This window comes from Melanerpes formicivorus, unplaced genomic scaffold (genome assembly GCF_026170545.1).
Source record: "Melanerpes formicivorus ecotype bairdi unplaced genomic scaffold, bMelFor1.0.p_v2 SCAF_151, whole genome shotgun sequence".
NCBI lineage: Eukaryota > Metazoa > Chordata > Aves > Piciformes > Picidae > Melanerpes > Melanerpes formicivorus.
This window is the reverse complement of record NW_027142503.1, coordinates 423,876-440,443: the sequence shown is the minus strand read 5'-3', so window position 1 is coordinate 440,443 and position 16,568 is coordinate 423,876. Positions and strand designations below refer to the sequence as shown.

Below are 16,568 nucleotides of genomic sequence, written 5' to 3'. Positions count from 1 at the left end.
AATCACACGGTGTAATAAAGTGGCCTGAACAGTTTAGATCTTGCTGCTTTACGCTGACTTTGGCCATACCTAATCACTGTTAGTGTTGAAAATGGTCTCCCACAACTAGGGATCTGGCAGGAACTAAGAAATGAGAATTCTTTCTGTGAAAAGTTGTAAAAATTGAACTAAACTGTAGTAACAGGATAATCGTACTTGGAAATATGCAGAACAGGAATTTATTCCTTTGGCTCTAGTGTTCATTATTGCAGACTGATTCTAATGGGTGGTGGGGAGGGGAAATGGAAAGCTGGGAGTTATAAAGGCACTACTGAGTCTTTCTCTAGATCTAGCTTCATAAGACAATGCCTAGATTAGAGACACAATACTTGAGGATAATTTTGGATTCTCAGTTTTGGAAACCAAAGTCAGTTCATGTAAAAATAAAGCCTGTAGGGCTTTCAGGAAACTGTACTGAGCTCACCTTTATTGTCAGGTCCAATAAATAATATACAGGGAATTTTGACCTCTCATATCAGTGCAATTGTTGCTTTTCCTGAAGTTGCCTACCTGATAACAGTGATTGTCAATATTCTTTATCCCTTTCAGCCACCTTGCTTTCAATTTATTCTTTCTTATCTATGAAAGCTGGAACTTTGTGTTTGGATTTATTTTCCCCTCCTGCAGATTGCAGTAAATCTGAGTGTCCCACTGTCCCCATATTGTCTGTGATGACCAGCTTTGAGGAATCGGGAGGTAAATGTAACAAACACCATCCCAGGTCTACTTTTTCCCAACACAAATTGTTTCCTTTGGTTTTTGCCTTCTTGCAGAGGAGTGGCATGTTGATGAGTAAAAATTTGCAGTGCATTGTTCTTCTTCCATTCCTCTTGGTAAAAAGGAGGAGGAGAGGTTCAGTATGAACTAGAGCTAGAAAGCATACAAAACTCGAGCTTCTGCATAACATCTTACTGACAACTTTAGATTGGAACACTGAGCATTTCCAAATTGCACAAGCTCAAGTGTAGTGGAATAATGCAGAGACCATGTACTTAACACAGGAGCATAAAACATGGCATGTTCCGTTGACTATCAGAAGCTATTGCTGGTGAGTGTTCTAAGCATAAGCATTGCTATCTGGCACAGCTAGCCCGAAGTAGTCAGAGGTCTCAACAACAGATGAATTAGTAGAGAAACAAAATTGTGACTCAAGATATGGTTCTTACTAAACTTGCATTGGTTGTCCCACTGTGATTCCTGCTGTTTGAATACTGGTGTGTTTAGAGTCAAAATCCAAATTAAGGTGAGATTTCTGAGTAATATAAACATGAGCAACCCCAACTAACTTAGCTAAATTGGACTAGGTCATACAAGCTGAAGGTCACTCATCTATCTGTGCTGAAATATTTTTGGAAGGATATCTGCTTTTTGATGTGTTCTCCTTTTAAAATTGAAGTTAATAAAATTACATATACAGAATTTTTACAAATATGAAGGACTATCTCCTTACCTTAATAAAATTCCATATTTTGCTCTGAGGGGAAACCGATGTAAAATATCAATTATCTCTAAATTGACAGCATTTAATCTACTGACTGTAATTATCAATCTAATCCTTAACTTCAGAGAGGAGTCACTTTGAAGCTGTGGAAGATTCTCCAGATCTTACTCTTCTTTGTTAATACTTCTGTCTAGTCTCAAAAGCCATTCAGTAGTACAGCTTCACCCTCTATCTCTACTGTTCAACATATTCACAACTCTACCAGGATCCCTTTTGTCTTGACACTTGGCACAAGCTTCTATACTTTGTTTGTGTCTAAATTGTGGCTACTTCTGTTTTCTCACATTTACCACAGCTTCTTACCTGATCTGATCCCTTTGCCTGCTTTAAACTTTGACTCTTCTTTCATGCTGCCCTTCTGCCTGGAATAACTCTTCCTTTAGTGTCCAACAGTCAGTCTGCAGTTCCTCTTTTAAGATACTTCTTGAAAACTCTCCTCTTCAGGCAGTATTATATCCTTACTCAAATTCTGTGATAATATAAATACATAGAATCATAGAATCAACAAGGTTGGAAATTACCTCAAAGATCATCAAGTCCAACCTGTCACCCAACACCTCATGACTACTAAACCATGGCACCAAGTGCCACGTCCAGTTCTCTCTTGAACACCTCCAGTGATGGTGACTCCACCACCTCCCTGGGCAGCACATTCCAATGGCTAACAACTCTCTCGGTGCCTTCCTGACACTTGACATGCCTTCCTGAGGCAATCTAGAGAAGCCATCTTCATCCAATTTTTGTTTAAAATATGCTTATTTGCTTAAAAATTCTACTCTATCCCTTAAAGGAGAGAGATGAAAGGAAATGATAGAAAGCTGGACAGTAAACTCTAAAAGCAGAAATGTGGGATTAGGAGGATGATTCCTTGGTGTGCTTGCTGGGATTCTTTTATATCTGATATATTCAAAGTCAGTACTACAGTGTTCTTTCACTGGCCCAGAAAAATATATCAGGATGTTGCAGTACCCTTCTAGCCTGCCTTACTATCTGAAACACCCACCCAGCTGGGGACCTCTGCAGGGGGAAAGAATTTTCCTTTTAGTGTTGAGAGAACCTAGGTGTTAGATATTGTTTGAAAGGAGATACTGTCTGAAAGGAGCTGACTTCACTGGCCAATGAAAATATTAAAAGGGCTACTTTGTACAGAACATTCTTGTTTTTTTTATCTAATGCTGATACGAATTTTGAATCTTGAGGTGAAGAAATAAAGGTGAAAAGGGAGAGATTAGGAGCATCCCTTCCAAATTCTCCTTTACTGAGTTGTTTTAACACTGTTAGTAAAGGCAGCAATTTTTAGGGAGAAATCTGATGAATTGAAATTGTGGTAAAAGAGCTAACAACAAACAAATTAAAATCTTGTATTTTGACTTGATTTCCTTCTTCCCCTCAGGGCTCATCCAAAGCCTTTTGAGATTTGCTGCGTATTGAATGAAACCCTACTGAATGTCAGTGATGGCCACAACAACCCTATGAGTGCTACAGGCTGGGGTCAGAGTGCCTAGAGAGCGGCCAGGCAGAAAGGCAACTGGGGGTACTGGTCAATAGTAGGCTGAACATGAGCCAGCAGTGTGCCCAAGTGGCCAAGATGGCCAATGGCATCCTGGTCTGTATCAGGAATACTGTGGCCAGCAGGAGCAGGGAAGATATTGTGCCCCTGGACTCAGCACTGGTTAGGCCACACCTTGAGTCCTGTGTCCAGTTCTGGGCCCCTAAATTCAGGAAAGATGTTGAGTTGCTGGAACATGTCCAGAGAAGGGCAACAAAGGGGTCTTGAGCACAAGCCTTATGAGGAGAGGCTGAGGGAGCTGGGGTTGCTTAGCCTGGAGAAGAGAAGGCTCAGAGGAGACCTTATTGCTCTCCAGAACTACCTGAAAGGAGATTGTAGCCAGGTGGGGTTTGGACTCTCCTCCCAGGCAACCAGCACCAGAACAAGAGGACATGGTCTCAAGCTGTGCCAGGAGAGATTTAGGCTGGATGTTAGGAGGAAATTCTTCATAGAAAGAGTGATTGGCCATTGGAATGTGCTGCCTGAGGAAGTGGTGGAGTCACCATCACTGGAGGTGTTTAGGAAGAGACTGGATGGGGTTCTTGGTGCCATGGTTTATTTGATTAGATGGTGTTGGATGATAGGTTGGACTCGATGATCTCAAAGGTCTCTTCCACCTGGTTAATTCTACTCTACTCTACTCTACTCTACTCTACTCTACTCTACTCTACTCTACTCTACTCTATTCTATTCTATTCTATTCTATTCTATTCCTAAATAGAGGATAAAAAACTTCTGTTAAATTCCTTCATCCTGTCTGGATGCTTTATCTGATATCTTGCTACACGGAATCTAGCGTGTTCCCAGAAGTCTCTGGGACTATATGGTGGGGATGAGGCCTCTGAAAAACATGAAGAAGGTTTTCATCTTTAGCTTTGATTCTTCTGTAGTAGTAACTGCTGAAATTATTCCAAGACACATGTGCTTTGGATTCAGCATCATATCTGACAGTAAAAGAGCTAAGTTCTCTCATTTATTTTGCTACTTCTTTTTTCTCAAGTTGAAAAGTTGTTTTTGTTGGTGAATTTGAAGACTTCTAAAATTCTCTGCTACTGTAATTGAAGGATGGTGGACTGGACATACCATCAGTCTGTCTCTGTAGGGCATGTATTTTTCTGTAAGACTCATTTCTAACAAAATGGGGGAAAGGTTGCTATTAGTCATAACATAATTACTGGGAAATCATGGTAGTGATGGAAATTCAAATGCCAGGGGTGGGGACATTTGCAAAAGGCCAAAAGGGCAGTGTAGAATATGTAGGAAAAAGGAATTTGTGAAATCAGGCTTACTTGATAGTGAATATACTATGCTCGGATGCATGAACAGTTGTCAGGAGCAGCCTACAATAGATAAAAGATCTCTACAGAACAACAGACGTAGGGATTGCATGAAGCTAGAAGGATATTCTGGATATTCTTTACCCTGGGCAATGCACAGAAAGATATTCCTTCCTGTTTCTTGAAACATATCTCTCCAGTGATGCCCATTTTCTTCAGGAAATGAGAGAGACCTATGAAAATGACTAGCACAAGAAAGATTTTTCTATGAGTAAACACTTTCAGTAACCAAGGACAGAAGACTGACTAAAGAAAAATGAACTTCCTCAGCATCACAGTTTCAAAATATTATTTATATTATCTGCTGAGCTGAACATTAAAAAGATATTTTTGTTTTAATTCTCCTTTCATGGTCAAAACATGGGAAGAGAGAAAAGAAATAGGTCTTTACTGGTGTACCAACAAAACAAGTACATGACTATGGGGTGATGATTAATGTTAGAGTGAGGCACATAAAGTTGAACTGGCAGAACTCAAGTGGAATTTGTTACTCCTCCAATAACAAAAATTATCCTGAGAATTATGAGCTGATCAGAGAAGATTCTGAGGAGAAGGTTCATGGTTGTAAGCACAAAGCTTAAAGTAGAGTTGCTTTCATAGCTAATCAGTTTCTACAAGTAATTTCTTTGGTAAATATTCAAGTGGAATTAATTCCAAAGAGATTGTATAAAGCAGGCTACCAACATTATTTGTCTTGTCTCCTGATACTCACAAGATTATGGTGAAGTATCTATGTGTATGCAACAATTAGACCAAAATATTTCCGTGCTAAATAGCCCCTGCTGCTAAATACCCTTGTTATTTGGTTGGTAGGGGAACATACAGTCTCTGAGGAGACCTTATGGTATCCTTGCAATATAGAAAGGGAGCTAATCAGGAAGATGGAGAAAGACTTTGAACCAGGGCCTTTAGTGACAGCATATCAGTGAATGAGTTTGAATTAAAAGAGGCCAGAGTTAATTTGGACAAAACCAAGACATTTTATGTGGTGAGAGTGGTGAGACACTGAAACAGATTGCCCGGAGAAGTTGTAGATGCCTCATAACTGGAAGTGCTCAAGGGCAGGGCTTTGAACTACCTGATCTAGTCGAAAGATGTTCCTGCCCATTGAAGGAGGGTTGGACCAGGTGATCTTTAATGGTCTCTTCTAACCCATATCTTTCTGTGTTTCTGTAACAAGGAAATTGGAGTTTAACTGTACTGCCAGTGGAGCTGTGTAATATATCTTTGAGTTTTGGAGCTGTATGCACAGGGATATTCTGATTATTTGCAAATCCCTGAAAGTAGCTGACTAAGAGATATGTAATGTTCTACATCATATGAAATGGGTGCAAATGAAGGAAAAAGGAGAAATCTGCCAAAGCTAAGGTGTAGGTTTTATCCCTTGAAAGAATTCTCTTTAGAATTCTGCCCTTCTCTATACATAGTGCAGAAATTGGTGCAATTTACCCTGCTGGGAACCAAGAAAATAATGAAAATTGACTGATGTCAGTATAAAGGATGTATGAATATAATGCTATTTTTCTGCATCTATAAATTCCCTGTCATATTTAGCCTGGAGAAGAGGAGGCTCAGAGGAGACCTTATTGCTGTCTACAACTACCTGAAGGGAGGTTGTAGCCAGGTGGGGCTTGGTCTCTTCTCCCAGGCAACCAGCACCAGAACAAGAGAACACAGTCTCAAGCTGTGCCAGGGGAGGTTTAGGCTGGAGGTTAGGAAGCAGTTCTTCCTAGAAAGAGTGATTGCCCATTGGAATGTGCTGCCCAGGGAGGTGGTGGAGTCACCATCACTGGAGGTGTTTAAGAAGAGACTAAATGGGGTGCTTGGTGCCATGGTTTAGTTGATTAGATGGTGTTGGATGACAGGTCTTTTCCTGTCTGGCTTATTCTATTCTATTCTATTCTATGCTATGCTACGCTATGCTATGCTATGCTATGCTATGCTATGCTATGCTATCATATCCACTACACAGAGTTAACTGACTATGAAGTATGTCAATCTGCTAACTTTCTTAGATCATGGTGACCAAAACTATAAAGGGTTTTGTCATCATGACAAAGTGTCTACATCTTTTTCCACAACAAAAAAAAATGGTTTATTTTAAAAAGAAATCAGACTTTTTTTCTTTTTCATTTTTCTATTCTTTGCATTTTTCTTCCTTTCTTTTTTTCTTTCATTAGGGTAAGGTGGGTATCTTATTCCTATCACTATTCTTCATTTGTTTGTTGTGGTAGGCCCAACTGCCAGGAAGAAGTTATTTCTTTAAGCAAATATATAGGAAATCAAAAGAAGACTCTGTGCATATCCCATGAATGGTACACAAAATGGTGCAAGGAATTGGATTGCAACCTCTAACCCAGGCTGCTGTTCCTTTTCAGACATTGTTGAATGAGCTGGACCGAAGCATGGGGCGATACCGAGATGAAGTAAACCTCAAAACAGCCATCATGTCCTTTATCAATGCTGTCCTGAATGCTGGTGCTGGTGAGGTGAGTCACTGCTCTGGAAACTCTTTCAAAAATGTTATGCTGCAATTAATTTGTCTTGGAAGGGGCTAAAGAATTAAGTCACTAATCACAGAATCACCAAGGTTGGAAGAGACCTCAAAGATCATCAAGTCCAAACTGTCATCACAGACCTCATGACTAAACCATGGCACCAAGTGCCACGTCCAATCCCCTGTTCAACACCTCCAGTGATGGTGACTCCACCACCTCCCTGGGCAGCACATTCCAATGGCTAACGACTCTCTCCCAGTGAAGAACTTTCTTCTCTCCTCGAGTCTAAACTTCCCCTGGCACAGCTTGAGACTGTGTCCTCTTGTTCTGGTTGCCTGGGAGAAGAGACCAACCCCCACCTGGCTACAACCTCCCTTCAGGTAGTTGTAGACAGCAATGAGGTCTTCCCTGAGCCTCCTTTTCTCCAGGCTAAACAATCCAAGCTCCCTCAGCTTCTCCTCATAGGGCTTGTGTTATTGACTGGATGTAGTTTGTAGAAATCAATGCTCAATTGTTACTATCAGTATTACAGTGTATTTCATATTATTTTAATCCCTAACAAAGACTACTTCCACTGAAACAATACCTCTGGAGGTTTTTGTTATTTTTGTTTGTTTGTAGTTGGTTTGCTGTGTTGTGTGTGTGGAGGGGTGGTGTTGTTTTTTGGGGTTTTGCTTATTAGTGGTATTTTATTTTCAAAGAACTGCAAGGTATTCATCAATTGATTTCAGCCTTTTACAAAGTGCTTTGGTTTACACTCAGAAATGCTTTGAAATATTGTTTTGACTCAAAGCCAAACTCAAAATGTTTAAATGTAAAACAGAAAAGACAGTCCATTGTTTTTCTTTCACTGACAAGACTTTCTTTTGATTCTTGAAGAGAGTTGAAGCTTATTTTGTTTCATTTGAAGTATTAATTTTGTTATATTGGCTTCTTCTTCTTTTTTCTTTTTTTTGGGGGGCTAAACCACAACTGACAGCAAGCTCATAGAATCATAGAATAGACCTCATAGAAAAGACCTCAGAGATCACCAAGTCCAACCTGTCACCACAGGCCTCATGACTACTAAACCATGGCTTCAAGAGCCATGTCCAATCCTTTTTTGAACACCTCCAGGGATGGTGACTCCACCACCTCCCTGGGCAGCCATTCCAATGGCCAATCACTCTTACTGTGAAAAACTTTCTCCTCACTTCAAGCCTAAACTTCCCCTGGTGCAGCTTCAGACTGTGTCCTCTTGTTCTGTTGCTGGTTGCCTGGGAGAAGAGACCAATCCCCTCCTGGCTATAGCCTCCTTTCAGGTAGTTGCAGAGAGCAATAAGGCCTCCTCTGAGCCTCCTCTTCTCCAGGCTAAGCAACTCCAGCTCCCTCAGCCTCTCCTCATAGGGTTTGTGCTTGAGACCTCTCCCCAGGCTCGTTGCCCTTCTCTGGACACGTTCAAGTGTCTCAATATCCTTCTTAAATTGAGGGGCTCAGACAGTTCTGGACACAGGACTCAAGATGTGGCCTAACCAGTGCTGAGTACAGGGGCAAAGAAGAGCTCTTTTTGGTAATATATTTGTAACTATCTCCAGCAGTCCTGTTACATCCCACTGAAGAGGTCTCAGGTTTGCCAGTGTACATGGTGATTTTACAACAAACAAACATAAAAAGCAGGAGGAAGACTGCAATGATGTTCTGTACACCTCACCGGTTAGGCCACACCTTGAGTACTGTGTCCAGTTTTGGGCCCCTCAATTTAGGAAAGATGTTGACTTGCTGGAACATGCCCAGAGAAGGGCAACAAAGATGGTGAGAGCCCTCCAGCACAAGCCCTATGAGGAGAGGCTGAGGGAGCTAGGGTTGCTTAGCCTGGAGAAGAGGAGGCTCAGAGGAGACCTTATTGCTGTCTACAACTACCTGAAGGGAGGTTGTAGCCAGGTGGGGGTTGGTTTCTTCTCCCAGGCAACCAGCACCAGAACAAGAGGACACATTCTCAAGCTGCACCTGGGGAGGTTTAGGCTGGAGGTTAGGAAGAAGTTCTTCCCAGAAAGAGTGATTGGCCATTGGAATGGACTGCCCAGGGAGGTGGTGGAGTCACCATCACTGGAGGTGTTTAGGAGGAGACTTGATGGGGTGCTTGGTACCATAGTTTAGTTGATTAGATGGTGTTGGGTGATAGGTTGGACTTGATGATATTGAAGGTCTCTTCCAACCTGGTCTGGTCTATTCTGTTCTGTTCTATTCTATTCTATTCTATTCTATTCTATTCTATTCTATTCTATTCTATTCTATTCTATTCTATTCATCTGTAAGCAGGTGGCAGGACATTAATCTACTAGCAAGACAAACGCTGATAACATTTTTCTTTCTGGAACAGCATGGGATGTGCTGTCATGAGTGGATTTAACAGTGAAACACAGGCAAAGACATTATTATTTTTTTTTATTTATTATTTTGAAATAGTTTTTTTTTCCCCTTCACTGCAATTAATAATCTTCTGAATTTGATGGCAGGGTACAGCATATTAGAAATGGAATAATTGACATTTTAAGTAATTAATTCATTTTTTGTTTTAATCTTTATTTTTCAAATGGGATTAAAAGCTTTTGGAATCCAGTAACTTGATTTTTCTCCAATTTTTAAGGACAATTTGGAATTCCGGTTACACCTACGCTATGAATTTCTGATGCTGGGAATTCAACCTGTCATTGACAAGCTAAGAGGACATGAGAATGCTACACTGGACAGGTAAGGCATGTCTTCTGAGAACACTTATTCATCAACAGAAGTAGTTCTCAGAAACTCTTCTCTGTTTGGGTTTGAGATTGAAGCACAAAGTTGTCTCTTTCCCTTCCTAAAACTGACTCCCTTTAAAGACAAGAACCAAATTTGTCCCTACAATTAAAATCAGCAAATGAAGTAAGAAAAAATACGTACTAACTTGGTGGTGACTGTGACAAGAATTTCCTGAATTGCTTTTCTTCTAAGCTGGGGATAGCAAACAGAATGGGGAGGGGGAAAATAACGTAAAAACTTTTAATTATTTTCTCTTGTAGCAAAACTGGAGCAAAAGTTTGTCCTGATATAAGGGAGAGAAGTCACTTCATTGATGTAGTGGTGCGAGGTTTAATATACCCCCACCAGCATAAATCACAGCTAAACTCAGCCGGAGAAGTGAATGGAAAGCTGTATTTTACAAGCAAAACTACACTCTACAATGGAATGCAATGAATATGTACAAAATATACAGAATTTACAATATTATACAACAATTTACAGGAAAGAACACAAACACAGATCCTCCCGAGGAGTGTCCCCCTTTGGTTTCCCCCCAAACCTCTCTTTCCCTCCTCCCTGTTCTCCTAATAGATAATTAGGCAAAAACAAAGGAGAAAGAGAAAGAAAAGAATATTAAGGGAAAATCATTAGCTCAAAGCATTTGTTAAGAAAGTTAGTTATTCTTATTTTATCAGTTTGCAGTTCAGGGTCAACATGCATGCAGTCTGGCCAAGAATGAAAGTCAGAACAGACTGAAGCTGGAGTGAGTGAGAGAAAGAATGCTAGAGATATTTGCTATAGTACCTCTCACATCTGACCAATGAAATTTGTTAGAATTAATCTTTGTTTTCCTTTTTGCACCTAAACATTCAGCTAGAGAATTCTACAGATGTCCTTTTCTTAAAGGCACAGCCTAACCTGTCACAATTGACTTCATTGAGACTGAGTATGTGTGGTCAAATAAGCTTGGTCATTTTTGTGTGATCTAGCTTGTATCGTAACCTCCCTAAAAGTGACACTAACAAAACTATGAGAGAAGAGTCTCAGACAAAGGGCTAGAGGGGTCAAGAGGACAATAGAGAAGAATGAGAAACATCTTCAAACAGGCCTGCTACTGCACAAAATGTAGCACTGAATGGCACCTCCAAATTCCTGTGTTAAAAGTATATGGATAAAAAACACTTTCTCCACTAGCAATTCTGTGTTTTGCCACAGTAACTGAAGCTGCTAACACACTTTAAACTCTTCACAAAGTCAGTAAACTTGGAGTAAACAGTCTGAAAAATTTGACCGAGAGACTTCAAGAAAGACTGATGAACCAATGTGAAGTCTTGTAGAATCTATTTGCTTAACAAAGTGAAACATTTTAAGGTGTAACAGCAGGAAGCTGTGGAAGTCTGCCTTCTCCCATGACCACGTTAAGCTCTGTGGAAAAGCACCGCTGCTATCTTTTATTGTCTGCTACTCCCTTTCTACAGAGCACAGCTGATTCGTATTTATCTGATACCTGGCATAGTGTGAAGTGTGCTAAAGTACATGATGAAAAACCAATGGATCAGGCCTATGCTTGGAGTTTTCAAGGCACCATTTGCTCAAACATCCACTGTCAGGAGGTGCTTTTTAAGGAAAGCTCTTCCTGTGAGAAAGGCTTGTCTATTTCCAGGTATTCTAGCTGGAAATGAGGTGTTGCTGCTTCTCTAGTGACATGCTCAGTTTAAGTCTGAATTATGCCATGAACATTGGCAGGTTTTGTTTGTTTCGTTTTTTCTCTTTCCTCTTAGGCACTTAGATTTCTTTGAGATGGTCAGGAATGAAGATGACCTGGAACTTGCCAAGCGGTTTGACCTTGTAAGTTTTTCTCTGGAGTACCTGAACTTGTCAAAGCTGAACATCCACTCTGGTGCAACTTCCCCGTGTATTACTTGGTAACAGTAATCGACTTCAGTGCTGAGAGTAGCTGATGCTCTTGTTTTCCCTCTTTCTCATTTAGCAAGTTGGGCCTCTGTGATGTGTGAACAATGAAAACAATGATCACAGATAGGGCTTCTGACAATTATCCTTCATGAAGAGTTCTTTCTTTTGTTTGGCTGGAGATTCAGTAGTGGAGAAGGTTCTCAACCCTCCCCTCATGTTCTTAGTCTTGGTAATCCTGCTGTATTCTAGTTTCAGTCTTCTGCTTTACAGGACTGAAGCAGAATGAAGCTTGGGCAGAGTGAAGCTTGGGCTCTTCTCTGCTACTTTTCCCAGGATTGCAGAAAACTCTTCTGAACACTGTCACCTCAGAGCCCAATCAGTATTTTAGATTGGGTCAATTTTAAAGAAGAGCATAAAACAAGGAGAGTTTCTACAACCTTGAGCAAGAGCAAGAGGCTGTAGGGTCCAGAACAGTTACAGCTTTCTCTTCCCTCATGACCAGTTCTTGCCACATGCCAATGCAGAACAGCTAGCATTTTCTGCTTAGCTTCTACAGTTTGTGCCACCACTTCCTTGGGCCCAAATGTTTTGCTTGCTTCAGAACAGCTCTTTGTGGCTTTGCATGCCTCCCACCTTTCTAGCCTTTTACTTTGGGGATCTTTTCTATGCTGGTCTCAAAGACCCATAGGCTCTCTCTCCTCACTGGAATATGCAGCAGGACATTGAAGGACACTCTGCAGAGGTCCACCTGCTGGAAATTTGCCTGTCTCTGTGTTGGTCAGATCTTTCACAGTCAGGCTTTCACTGTGCATAGATTGTCTCTTACACTTTCTTTCATTACATTCTTTCACTTCAGATACACATTGATACAAAAAGTGCCTCTCAAATGTTTGAGTTGATCAAGAAGAGACTGAAGCACACAGATGCCTACCCCTATTTGTTATCCATCCTCCAGCACTGCTTGCAGATGCCATGTGAGTACACCACAGTTTTCGAGAGGAAGGGAAGGGATACTGAAGAACTAGATGAAGCCTTGGTATAGGTACAGTGTCATAGTTACCTGGACACACACTGCTGCATCTTCCATTCAGAACTTGTAGTGGCTAAAGGACTTGTTACCTCATACCAACTCCATCCAGCAGATTTTTGTTGCAATACTTAAAGCAGCAGCACTTTGACCTCTCTGTGCTTGCAAATAAAATTAAGTAGCTGAGACATTCCAGTTAGTCACTGACAGAACTTTTAATGATTTTAAATTAGAAATTCTATAAGAGAAAGAGCCCTTGTGCTCTAGATCAGGGAATTCCCGGAAATAGATACCATTTGGAATATCAACGAAATGCACTGAGGGATATTTCTGGTTAAACAATACAGCATTGAAAGCCGTTCTCTCACTGGGAAATTCCACAATAAGTCTTCAGGCTGATGTCTCATGGCAGTGTATCAGTGGAGAGCTTCTGAACTCAAAGTGAAAAAGAATATTACCATTTGTTTTTGAAAGAAGTGATAGGAATATTCTGGGTAGCTGTAGTGAGATCTGTTGCACTTCCAGAGAGTAGGAGCTGAACAAGGGCACAGCAAGATCATTAATGAACTGCCTGCCTTAAGCTGCTAGGTGCTGGTCTTCATTACTTTCAGCAATACTTGAGCAGTCAAACCGAGAAGGAAACAATGAGGGAGATGTGCTTTTTCAGAAAGTAACATGAATGGATTCAAGTACTGCCATGAAGAACTTCAACCAGTTGGTTGTCCCAGTGATCTCTTTGCTGTTACTCTTTAAGACAGTACTTGAGCTTTAGGTATTGACCTGGATTTTTAGTAGCAGAAGGGCTAAATCCTTCTAGGCCAGGACAGGATTGTATTAGAATAGTTTTAAAGAATCCAAAGATCTAGGTTATATAACTCAAGGAGCTGAGGTAAACTAGCTGTTTAGTTTCATATGCATAGGATTCATCGAATCATAGTACCAATAAGGTTGGAAGATACCTCAAAGATCATCAAGTCCAACCTGTCATCCAAGACCCAATCCATGGCTTCAAGTGCCACATCCAAGCCCTTTTTGAGCACCTCCAGGGATGGTGACTCCACCACCTCCCTGGGCAGCACATTCCAATGGCTAAAAACTCTCTCTGTCAATAACTTTCTCCTAACCTCAAGCCTAAACTTCACTTGGCACAGTTTGAGACTGTGCCCTTTTGTTCTGGTGCTGGCTGCCTGGGAGAAGAGACCAAGAGCCTCCTGGCTACAACCTCCTTTCAGGTAGTTGTAGAGAGCAATAAGTTCTCCCCTGAGCCTCCTCTTCTCCAGGCTAATCAATCCCAGCTCCCCCAGCCTCTCCTCATAGGGCTTGTGCCAGAGGGCTCTCCCCAGCCTTGTTGCCCTTCTCTGGACATGTTCAAGAGTCTCACTGTACTTAAATTGATTGCTCCACTTGTTTCCATTTCTGTTCTTTTTCTCCATAATTTTTGATCATATTTTGTGATTTTTTTCATGCCAGTTGAGTTTTGCTGACCTGCTGATGACAGCATGCAGATACAACATCTGATCTTTTTTTCTTTTTACAGTGCCTAATTGTGATGTTACCTAGGTACCAAAAAAAAACCAAAACCCAAAAAACAACATCAAGCCTCAAGAAATACTGAGTAACACAGTTAGCACAAGGGAATTGATTCTATAGACATTTACTGTGCAAGGTAGAGCTAGTCTGTCAAAACAGCTGCATGCACAGCCTGAATGAACAGATCCAGTGCAGAGTTGCAGAGCTGCCCATACTATCCCAGAGTTGTTTAGGGAGGTCATTCCATCCCTGTACTCAGCACTGGTTAGGCCACACCTTGAGTCCTGTGTCCAGTTCTGGGCCTCTCAGTTTAGGAAAGATGTTGAGTTGCTGGAACGTGTCCAGAGAAGGGCAACAAAGCTGGGGAGGGGTTTGGAGCACAAGCCCTATGAGGAGAGGCTGAGGGAGCTGGGGTTGCTTAGCCTAGAGAAGAGAAGGCTCAGGGGTGACCTTATTGCTCTCTACAACTACCTGAATGGAGGTTGTAGTCAGGTGGGGCTTGGTCTCTTCTCACAGGCAAGCAGCACCAGAACAAGAGGACACAGTCTCAAGCTGTGCCAGGGGAGGTTTAGGCTGGAGGTTAGGAAGCAGTTCTTCCTAGAAAGAGTGATTGGCCATTGGAATGAGCTGCCTGGGGAGGTGGTGGAGTCACCACCACTGGAGGTGTTTAAGGTGAGATGTGTTTAGGAAGAGACTGGATGGCGCGCTTGGTGCCATGGTTTAGTTGATTAGATGGTGTTGGGTGACAGGTCTTTTCCTACCTGGCTTATTCTATTCTATTCTATTCTATTCTATTCTATTCTATTCTATTCTATTCTATTCTATTCTATTCTATTCTATTCTATTCTATTCATTTGATTCTACCTCTTATATTCTGTTTGTAAATAATCTTCTAGAAGCAGGGTTAGGTGCTGTTTTCTGTAGTTCATGACGTACAGAACTGAGATGAAATCTGGAGAGGAAGAAATGCCAGTCTGTTGGCTGGTCTGTGCACTTTGGCCTGGAAATGGGTATTCTCATGGGTTGGTGCTTTTCCATACAGATAAGAGGAATGGCGGAAACTTCCAGCAGTGGCAGCTGTTGGACAGAATACTCCAACAGATTGTACTTCAGGATGAACGAGGAGATGATCCAGATACAGCTCCATTGGAAAACTTCAATGTCAAAAATATCATTAAAATGTAAGCTGCAATATTATTGTTTATTTCTGTTATACAAGTATAAATACATGCAGGTTCTTAGGCAATATACTGCCAATTCTGAGGAGTTTCTTATTTTAACCTACAGCTTCTCGTTGTAGAATCATAGACTTGTTAGGGTCGGAAGGGACCTCAAGGATCATCTAGTTCCAACCCTCTGGCATGGGCAGAGACACCTCACACTAGATCAGGTTGCTTAGAACCACATCCAGCCTGGCCTTAAAAACCTCCGGGCATGAGGCTCCTACCACCTCCCTGGGCAACCTGTTCCGGTGTCTCACAACCCTCATGGGGAAGAACTTCTTCCTAGCATCCAATGCAAATCTACCCATTTCTAGTTTTGTTCCATTCCCCCTAGTCCCATCACTACCTGACACCCTCAAAAGTCCCTCACCAGCTTTCTTGTAGGCCCCCTTCAGACACACAACAAGGTTTCCTTGGAGCCTTCTCTCCCCCAGACTGAATAGTTCCAACTCCCTCAGTCTGTCCTCATAGGAGAGGTGCTCCAGCCCTCTGATCATCCTTGTGGCCCTTCTCTGGACACACTCTGGCATGTCCAGATCATTCTTGTAACAGGGGCTCAAGAACTGGATGCAGTACCCCAAGTGGGGTCTCACCAGAGAGGAGTAGAGGGGGAGAATCAACTCCCTCGACCTGCTGGCCACACTTCTCTTGATGCAGCCCAGGATCTGATTGGCTTTCTGGGCTGCAAGTGCACACTGCTGGCTCATGTTGAGCTTCTCATCCACCAGAACCCCCAAGTCCTTTTCTCCAGGGATGCTCTCAAACCAGTCCCTGCCCAGCCTATATCAGTGCTTGGGATTGCCCCAACCCAGATGCAGGACCCTACACTTGGTCCTGTTGAACCTCATGAGGTTGTCATGGGCTTACCTCTCCAGCCTGTCAAGGTCCTTCTGGATGGCCTCCCTTCCCTCTAGCATGTCTGCTGCACCACACAGCTTGGTGTCATCAGCAAACCTGCTGAGGGTGCACTCAATGCCACTGTCCAACAAAGATGTTGCCAACAAAGATGTTAAACAAGACAGGTCCCAGGATTGATCCCTGAGGGACTCCACTTGTCACTGGCCTCCACTGGGACATGGAGCCATTGACAGCCACCCTTTGGGTGCAGCCATCAAGCCAGTTCTTTATCCACTGAATGGTCCATCCATCAAACCCATACTGCATCAGCTTGGAGAACAGGATGTGGTGTG

The 16,568-nt window shown here is 42.0% G+C and overlaps 1 protein-coding gene across 4 annotated transcripts in view; it reads left to right on the top strand.

The window, feature by feature from the left end:
* The window catches only part of DAAM2 (dishevelled associated activator of morphogenesis 2), a 245,122-nt gene that overhangs the window by 162,946 nt on the left and 65,608 nt on the right, over nt 1-16,568 (top strand). For all 4 annotated transcript variants that reach the window (XM_068168667.1, XM_068168668.1, XM_068168665.1 and 1 more), the window contains 5 exons: nt 6,805-6,915; nt 9,551-9,654; nt 11,466-11,532; nt 12,455-12,572; nt 15,198-15,336. In XM_068168667.1, coding sequence (XP_068024768.1) covers nt 6,805-6,915; nt 9,551-9,654; nt 11,466-11,532; nt 12,455-12,572; nt 15,198-15,336 — 539 coding nt within the window. The remainder of the gene's footprint in view (nt 1-6,804; nt 6,916-9,550; nt 9,655-11,465; nt 11,533-12,454; nt 12,573-15,197; nt 15,337-16,568) is intronic.